General features: G+C 37.7%; 1 protein-coding gene across 3 annotated transcripts in view; it reads right to left on the bottom strand.

Moving 5' to 3' along the window:
* Cped1 (cadherin like and PC-esterase domain containing 1) overlaps window positions 1-9,972 on the bottom strand; it is a 296,384-nt gene that overhangs the window by 152,790 nt on the left and 133,622 nt on the right. For all 3 annotated transcript variants that reach the window (XM_004643315.2, XM_023703413.1, XM_023703414.1), the window contains exons 8-12: window positions 7,201-7,343; window positions 5,969-6,041; window positions 4,022-4,189; window positions 2,972-3,076; window positions 1,284-1,450 (exon numbers count right to left, since the gene is read on the bottom strand). In XM_004643315.2, coding sequence (XP_004643372.2) covers window positions 1,284-1,450; window positions 2,972-3,076; window positions 4,022-4,189; window positions 5,969-6,041; window positions 7,201-7,343 — 656 coding nt within the window. The remainder of the gene's footprint in view (window positions 1-1,283; window positions 1,451-2,971; window positions 3,077-4,021; window positions 4,190-5,968; window positions 6,042-7,200; window positions 7,344-9,972) is intronic.

Genomic DNA, 9,972 nt, shown 5'->3' with positions numbered 1-9,972 from the left:
CATTTGCCATTCAGTAGATAAATTCATCTTCCTAATTGGAAACCCATTAAAGGTATAGTGTATATAGAAAAATAAATAAATAAATAAATAAATAAATAAATAAATAAGGTCCTTGGGAAATCAAATCTGTTCTCCCACCTGTAGTGATGAATGAGACAGTCCTGGACCGTGTGAGTACAAAGTAAAAGCAAAGCTTTTTTTCTGGTAGTAATTATTATTTTGAAATGTTTACTTTTTTAAAAAATTACAAATTTTTAAAAGTGGCATGATAAATGTCCTGCATAATTTATTTTTTAAAAAAGTGTTTTTTCACTCTATGATTTAAAACTTAATTTTCAAGCATACTAACAAGCCTCCTGCTAGGCTCTGACTTCCAGGTATTAGGGCAACAGGCCAGCTTCCTAGACTCCTGGCAAGTGTGTTCTGACCCTGGGATATTTTCTAATAAACCTTCACATTTATGATTATTTGTATTTTTTAATTATAAAAGAGTTTCTTATAGAATTGTTTTTACTATCTTCAGAGGCAGAAAGAAAGCAAGTGTAAGTCAATAGAACTGAGGCTGCTCTCCAGGGTAACTGCGGGGGACTAAATGAATATAGCAAGTCTATTAGTCTTTCATCTCCCTAGGAGGTTCAGGTTTAAGTCTGCTTTCCTGGCAACAGAAAACTCAAATACTCCTTTACTTCAATCTCTATAAAAGAAAAGGAGACCAACTTTAGGCGCTGCCCACTCAGCTGAGAACTGGAGGTGTGAAGGTCTCACACATGCTATTTCCCTCTTTCTCTCATTACTACCTCACTAGAATGGTAGTGGAGACAGGAAACTGCCATACAAAGCAGCATAAACAAAAGAATACTTGTATATAAATCTTGAGAAGTTTTGCCCAGAATAAAGTCATACCTCCAAACGCCCTTTCTACTGCATACTGCACCACGTGCCACTCAGATGCTACAGCATTCACCTAATTCCTTCCCAAGCAATACAAGGATAGACACCATAAAGCACAAAGCTAGATTAAAACTGTTAATTGTAAGCATGACTTTATAGTGGATTCAAGTCTTGTTGGTTTGAAGAACTTTTGGATGTATTTTTGTTTCAGAGTTTGAAGACCACTAGAATCATTATGGTTTCAGTGCTTTGAAGACATTTATTTTCCAGAGCGTGAATTTTTGGACACACTACTTTTTGTTACTCTCTTTAATGTAGGCAAAGGCTTTTGAAATCAATCTTTAGACGGGAGAATTTTTGGATGGTACTATTCAAATTTGTGGCTATCTTACCATTCCAGTGGATGTAGCTGTGCCTTTTTATTCATGAGCCAAAATTGTTCCAGTATATTTAAAAGAGACCAGTGTTGAGTGAGGACTGAGCCAGGTTTTCCCATAGGATTTCTTGTATCATAAACCTCATGCATCAAAGATTGAATTCGAGGATTGGAGGCAAAGAGCTGAGGAGAAATATGCAAACGCAAAGCATCAGAATGAGCCGTGGAAAGTAAACAGAAGCACAGTTTTATTACTAGAAAAGGTTTAATACTTAGTTCGATATTTTTTAAAAATCAATTAATGTATTTATTGACTTATTAACAACACATGGGCCAATAACCATAACTTGACTTTCTGCGTGGTTATGGAAGTAAATGGCAATTGTTTTAAATAAGGAAGTAATTTTTTTAATAATCGTATTTCCAAATGGGGTGTTTTTTCTTTCTTTTCAGATGAGTAGTAATGGATTTTTCCTTCCTGCTAAAGACACCTGAAAACAGAGGGAACAGAGGGAGCCAGGCAGTGGGAAAAAAGAAGACAAAGTCTCTTGTGTTACAAGTGAATTTTGTCAGGGTGAAAAACAGTAACCACACACACACACACACACATGCACACACACACATACACCCACACACACACACACTCCTTACAATTTTCTAATTTCTACCCCAGTAATCGGGAAATTAGGGTTTGCCTTGCTCCTGCAGCATAATCATTTAGTCCTTCAGTGGCAGTGCACCATGAGACACACTCTGCACGCCCAGCGTTCCTAGGTTACACATCCCTGAAGGTGAATCCTGGTCTCTGATTATCTTTCTATAGGATTCAATCAAGTAACCATGAAGGTAATGCTTACTATATGTAAATTAATTTAAAAATAAATATAGCAATTAAATTGTCTTGAATCACTCCCCAAAGGGGGTTAAATTATAAAAACAAATGTCAAACATTCATTGGTTAGTAAACTGGCTACAACTTAGACAACTTTTTAAAAATTTGAGTCAAATGTTACCTTCTTATTAATAAACTTCCTTTAAAATATTTTTAAAATTCTGTTTTATATGGTGAAACTGCAAATTATTATAGTTTATAAAAGCTTCAGAGGTAGAAACAAAGGATACATACACTGAGTATGGATATTCATATGTAATAAATATCCTCTGATACCAACCAATAAGTTAATTGAACTCAAGAAAATATATAGAAGAGAAAATTAATACCTTTCTAAAGACTGAAACCAGTACAAGTCACTGTAAATATTTGCTTTCTTTGCTATTTTGTAGTTATGGCAAATTAAGATTTAGGTGATTTTCTGAAATATTCTTGGTACATTTAATTATATTTTATTTTATAAAAGCTAAAAGGGCATAAGAAGCAGAAATTAATATTGACCACAAGTAAATGTCTCAAAACTAAAAGCAAAACCTATTAAGAAAAATGCTGACCTTCTTCTACCAAGAACTGGCAAATCCTGGTGATTATGAGAGTGCCACATTCTTCTACCTTTAATAAGTTGCTGCTTGTTTGCATACTCTTAAAGTAAACTACATAGATCTTATACATGTTACTGTCTCAATCTCTGAAAGGAAGAAGGATGCCTCCAAGATTTTTAGTTTGTACTTATTTTGATGGCAGAAGCAGGCAGTATATGGCTGATTGACCATTATCTCAGAACCTAACATGAATTAAGTCACTTGTTTTACCAGTTGGAATTGTCCCAGATGCCCAAGTTCCTTCATAAAAGTCCTAATTAAATGAACTTCATCTAATGATAGACATTGATTGCGTTCCTTTGGGTGGTTTTCACCCTAAATTAAAGAAAAAACAAGAAATTTCTCAAAAAGCAAGTCATCTTACCCCAGTGGTCTCCTCCTTCATAAAAACAACTTTTAAACTTTATAAACAGCTAACTTAATGAATGTTACATGAAGCACAGTAATTTGAACTTGTCAAAATAACATCTGCATGTAAGAAAACTTCGTATCTGGTAATCCAGACCCGGGCTAAATGACTCCATGATGTTTTGGTGGTGAGGCTGGGTGCACCCAGGACAGCAAAATGGGTGTGGCCATCAGCTTGAGAATTCGGGGTGGGGCTGGGGGTCTTCTCTTGCTTCCTGGGCACTGAGCGGGAGGGCCTCAAGGGAGCATTTACACGGAACCTCAAGTGTGAGGCAGCACTATTTTGGGGTTTCACAGACTGTAGTAAGCAGATACCTTTCTCCCACCCACTATCCAATGTCCTTTTATTTCCACAGTCCATCCCTGGACTCTGCTATTTGTGAAAGACATAACAATTCTTGTGAAACCTCTCATATTCTGTTGTTTCAAATTTTCCAAATACAGGTTTCAAAAACAGAAAAAGAAAAATATGTGAAGAACGATATTCAGTTTTGTACTGTATATATATTTTTATATACCAAAAATGCTTGCGTTAATGTGCCATAACAATCGCCAGTTCTACTCTGGATTGCTACCCCCTGACCACTGGCATCTAGCTAAACATGGTAACTGGCACGCAGGCTCGTGAAGATTGATGTTATAATTTCAATCTTTATTTTTAGCCCATAATTTCATCACAATCATTCACTTTCATACTCCAGTTGATCTAAAAATAATGGACTTCAGGTCAGAAGAACTTAAGGGATGTAATATAACATACAAATTAATCTTAAATGATTTTCAAATTGCTTAAAAATAGCGCCTAGAGAATGATTTGAGAAAATATTAGTCAGTGCACAAATATACACTTACCTTAAATACACCTGATTTATAAAGTCTGTGAAATATCTCAGAAAATACAAACAGTGAAGAGTCATTGGAGAAGAGAAAATCAAAAGTGTCTTTTAAAAGAAATTCTTCTGTATTTTGGTCCTCAAAATCCATATTATCATCGTCTTGAAAATTTAAATGCTCATGCACCTTTGTAAGGGTAAAAGCACAGCAAATACTTTCATTAACTTTCATAGCCAACTTAAATACATGATTTATTTCCTGTTGGAATGTAGATCAGAACTGACATCTAGTGGTCTTTCAGGAGGCCAGCAATTTTATAAATGTTAGCTATGTTTTTTAAAATACAATTTGCTCAGCGAATTGAAGTGCCTGCGGGCGCAGGGGCCCCGTGGCTCCATCCCCAGGCCTGCCAAGCTGGCCCTGCCCCTGGTCTCTCTGAGAGGGCAATTGACATTCTGCGTAGGATCCCCCACCTGTAATCCCAGTTCTTGGGAGGCTGTAAACCAGGAGGATCACTATGAGTAGTGAGACCCTGAACACCCTGTAGACCCTTTCCTAAAATACAAAAGAAAGAAAGAGAAAGAAAGAAAGAAAGAAAGAAAGAAAGAAAGAAAGAAAGAAAGAAAGAAAGAAAGAAGAAATACAATGCTGTAATATATAAGGAAATAAAGTAAGTATTATAAAACCATACTGGCTTATCTTGAAACCCTTTCTATTTAACAAATCTGCATTCGTGAAAGATACTATGTAACATTTTTCTGAACTAGACATTTAAAAAACATAATACCAGCTACTAGATGTGTATGCAAAATAATAAATGGCCATTAAAATACTTCATTTCATAAAGCTTTAACCTTACGTAGGTAAATCTTAAAGCCATTGAACCAAATATCTTAATTGATTTCTCTGTATTAAAGTTGGCAAACAAATGCTAGGCAAAGTTGAATTTTCATTATTCATAATTTTAATTTGTTCTTCCCTTCTTCTCATCTCATAAGCCAAGAAACAGCTTATTATCTTGACATTTTGATGGCTTATGTGGAGGGAGATTATTGAAAATGTTCATTTAATAGCAGATTTTTTTTTTTTTTTTTTTTTTTGCAGTACCGAGGATTGAACTCAGGACCCTGTGCTTGCCAGGCAAGTGCTTCTTCTACTGAGCCATCTCCCTGGGCACCAGAAATTTGGAAAGAATCAAAGTGCACAAAAACACTATCTATCTATCTATCTATCTATCTATCTATCTATCTATCTATATATCAGATATCATATATATATATATCAGAAAAAATTTATTTCAAGATTCCCATGGCTTTTAAAATTCAAATATTTAATTTCAACTTTAAACTTGATGTCTGTACATAAAGCACAGCAGACTGTGTTTTCCATCACGCGGTGTGCAATGCACTCCGGATAGCCTGTTGTTTTCCCTATCGGTATGCCTTGCTTTTTTCCATTAACACATATTGGCCTTTTCTTTGGAAGCCGTAGCTGAATCATAGAAAAGTGCTTGTTGGGCTAGAGAGATAGTTCAGCGGTCTCAGCGACTGCCTGGCAAGTGCAAGGACCTGGGTTTGATCCCCAGTAGTGCATGCCCTGTAGCGTCAGAACCCCGGTTGTTCTGTGCTGGCCCAAAAGCAGGGCGTGGTGGCACACACCTGTAATCCCAGCTCTGGGGAGGCAGAGACAGGAAGATCACTACCAGTCCAAGCTGCGTAGTGAGATCTTGTACCAAATAAATAAATAAACAAAAATAAATAATCATTTTAAGTATTTTTATCTAGTCTATTGGAGGATGGAAGTCATAAATTCCCCCACGTGCTGTCCTTCGACCAAAAAGGACCAAAGCCTTGAGTGACTTTAATGCAAGTTGCTGTGCATCCATTGGTCATCATGAATGAAAGTGCACACACACACACACACACACACACACACACACACTCTTGAAGTCATTGGCATCCTCACCTGAAGCACCACAGGGTATGTGATACTGCCGTAGCCAATATCAAAAGTTAAAAGCTGAAAACATAATCTACATCTGAAATAGAAACATAAGGTAATGTGAAAATACAACCTCTTCACTATGCTTACCAGAGCTGTTATTTGGAATTTTATTGTTAATAATTGCTGTGTTTAAATTTCAACATTTGTTCTAATTACAACAGCAATGGCTTGGATAATCAAAAATGACAAGTAACTCATTTTTTGATTTGGGACCTGTTTCTTTCTTATAGAAAATACAAAAGTATCTAAGTTATTCATAGCAGATTAAATCAAATGGGGAAGTGCTCCCATGAAAACCTCACAGTGGAGATAAAATCTCCCCGTCCTACATATCAGGCGTTCATTCACGCGGAAAGTATAACGACTGGGTAGAGTAAACCAAGCCATCTTTGGCTTTTGCTTGCACTGAATGGAGAAAACAGTAAGTTGCAAGAAATGAGGACAGAAGTCATTGAACTTGGTTGACCAAAGGCTTTCTTCCTTTCTCCACAGTTCTGAAATCATTGGAATGCTTGATGCAATAGTTTAGCTCCAGAATGGCTCCAAAGGCCTGGCTGTTTGGAAGATGATTTGGTCCTGAGGGTGCTGTGGCTGACCTGTCCCCGGAGCCAGGGCCCAGCTGCAGTGGCCGGGGGGCCGTGGCCACCGCCGCCCCACCTCGCCACCCTCCAGCTTGCGCCCCACTTCCTGCCACACGCTGCCAGCAGCTCTTCCTCTACCAAGCCCTTCTGCCCCCATTTCTGCTGTGGAGACCACAGTTCGAAGGAGCATAGACTGTCACTATAAGCCAAAATAAGCTTCTCTTCCTCTGAGTTGTGATTATCGACGTTATTCTAGTAATGAGGAAAGTGTTTAAGACCTTGAGAACAAAATTTATTGTGCATAGGCAAAGTCACATTGAGTCACACTCAGCACATATGATAGAAATAGCTCAACTAAAAGAGAAACTGCAATTTAAAAAATTAATTTACAATTTTGTGCTGTAGTTCTTGCCACCACCATTCACTATAACAAATGTGCAGCATGCTCTAAAACTATAGGATCTATAAAATGGGTCATATATGTTTGGCAGATCATATTTGTACTGCAGTGGCATGAAACTTTGCAACCACCTACTTACAGTTAGGACACATTCTCACTAACCAATCGGAGAAGACATGTTTCTTTCTTTTGAAATCAAAATTTGCTCTTACCTATGGGAGGTCTCTGGTCCCAGAGTAGATGTTTTACTGAACACTTCAGCTGCCAGCAGGAGCTTGCTGATTGCTTCCTTCATAGTGTCCAAGGCCTGCAGAGGGGAGCTGGCCTTCAGGAATGTCTCAAAAAATGTCTGCAGCTGGAACAAAATCCAAAGTTCATATGGTGAGACCAAGCTTGGTTTGTTTCTGTACCATTTCGAGCACATCGATCCCATGATTGATTCCTCTAGGTTAAAAAGAGGAAAGTTTTACCACCTAAGGTTTATCTGAATATCTTCTGATTTCTAACTTCCTTTTTATTTGTTATGCTCCATAGCATCTAATTATGAAAATTACAGTGGAACTTAGGTAACAAGCCTTGTGGTCCCAAGTTTAATTTGTGACTCTGCTAATAGTGGGTGAGGGGTGGACTTTTCGCTCTTGTCTTGGGGTTAGTACATCCCAACAGAGGAGTTGGGAAGCCAAAGTAGAGGAAAATGTATTTCAAAGCCACTTTAAAGTACAAAATTCAAAATTTGCAGTTGTTATTATCATCAATTTTCTACATATCAGTAACAATATCGATATCAAAGTTGTTTCTTCCCTGAATTTTTCCCTTGAAGGTCCAGCCAAGTAGGGAGGAACCAAAGAGAACCCTGGTGCTCTGCTAATATTTTAATGTAATATTTCCTGTGGCTAGAGAAGGGCGGTATGTTCTGCAGTGGAGAGGAACTCATCTCTGTCTTTCTGGAAACATTAGTATTAGTATTCTAAACAGCTGTTTTTATTTGTTTAACTATTAAAACAACACACAAGAAGAGTACCATATAAGGATGTCTGGCATTAAAGTTCAAATCAATATTTTCAAAAATATGAAACAAATCTCAGATTGCTTCATAGACTTCTAGATAAACATACCTTTCAAAAATGAAGAACAAAAAATATTGTTTGTAAAAACATGCAACAGGTACAGTATTCTATTAGTGTTTTTGGAAGAGCAGATGAAACCCATTGGAACTGCATAAGATTGCAAAGTGAAAAACTTTTGTTGCTCTAATAGTTAAGGACAAATATTGTCACAAATAGCTTAAGGAAAATGGTAATTTTATCTTTAAAATGTGCAAGCAAAATTCTCTCAAGATAAACAAATACTGACTTCATAAACTTCTGCCAGCTGAAAAATAGAAATCTAATGAGACTACACATTAAGCCCCCCGAAAATATATCATTATTTGGCAACTGGGATTTTTTTTTCTTTTCACTAAGGAAAATGAATGTAGTAATTGTATAATTAAAAGACAACAAATTAATGCTAACACTAAAATCTTAACATCTGTCAGTCAAAATAGAATAATATTTTTAAATAAAAGTAACTCATCATGTTTTACCCATTTTACCATATTATACAGAAAAGATTATTGATAATATTTCATTTGTCCATTTTAATCTTACTTAAATGTCAGGGAGTTTAGTGATATGAGAAGGTTGGAATGCCTGTGCTGATACAAGCTGTATAAGCTTCAGTACCAGATTAGATCCTCCAGGAGGAAGCATAGGAAGTAATTAGCAAATTAACATTTTAGGATTGTGTTTATTCTTCTAATGGGAAAATGATTATTTCTTCATTTCTTACTAAATTGCATTAAGTATGGATTGCTATTCAATTCATTCATCCAGTTCAACATTCCAAAAGGAAGGTACTCTGGCTCTCACCAGCTCTGTGCCTTAGGGGACAAGCTTCACACAGTAGAGATAATTAAACAGCAGATAAGTGCACTATGGTCCCCAAGAGGTACTTTTTACTTTTTTTTTTTCCTTCTGCTGCTGTCCCGAATGCTGGCCACAGCTACATCGGATGCTCATGGCCACTCCAGGCGACATTTGCTTTGGCTGCAGCGAGATTCCTTCAGATGTGACCCTTCCAGACCACTCCCCTCTCTGCGCCCCTGGATGGCTCTGTGCCCACCCAGCCCATCCCCGCCTCTCTCTGTCCTCAGAGAGGTCCATGAGGAGGCTCCCCTTCCCCAAGACTAAGCAGAAGGTCTGACACTGCTCATACGCAGTCCTGACATTGTTTTCCTAGACAAGCTACTTTCCTCTTACCAGTAGTGGGTCACTGGTGTGCTGTTCCCACTTATGCTGTAAGGTAAGTCCTAATAAAGTTATTCTTAGCTGACGTGTCTTTGCCTGTCCATGACTTCTTTCTCAAGTAAGACAAACTGAGCTGAAAACACTAAGAACTGCTACCACCAGAGGCCACTGGAGCTGACAGTGGACAGCAGCCAGGACTGACAGCTCTAGCATGGCTACCAGCCACAGAAACGATTGGACAGTGAAGGAGAATTGCCACAGACTTGGTCTCTGGTCATAGAAAGTCTCTGAGGGCGCTTAGTAGCTGTTGGCTCTGGATTGCCAGAGTGTGCAGGAGGGCTGCTAACACTAGTATCTGATAGCTACTGGCTCAGGGCTGGTAGAACTGAAAGGGCTACATGCTGCCTGTTTGTGACTTCTACCCAAATGGAGCAAAAGAAGCATGGCCACCTATAAGCAAAATTCTGTAGACTCCAGAGGCAAAAGATCCCAGGATATCTTTAATTCTGAAATACCTTTAATTGTGAAATCTTGTACTACCTGCTTTATAGAACTATTGGCAGGCGTTTAAAAAAAAAAAAAGAATTTACTTAAGGCATACAACTGCCAAACAGCAATCGGTACATGTGAATTTCTGCTATTGTTTATTTATGAAAATAGGCTCAGCCTTGGTAAACTAAAACTGGTTTAGGAGAG

This window comes from Octodon degus, unplaced genomic scaffold (assembly GCF_000260255.1).
Source record: "Octodon degus isolate 3935 unplaced genomic scaffold, OctDeg1.0 scaffold00170, whole genome shotgun sequence".
NCBI lineage: Eukaryota > Metazoa > Chordata > Mammalia > Rodentia > Octodontidae > Octodon > Octodon degus.
This window is presented reverse-complemented; position numbering and strand designations above follow the sequence as displayed.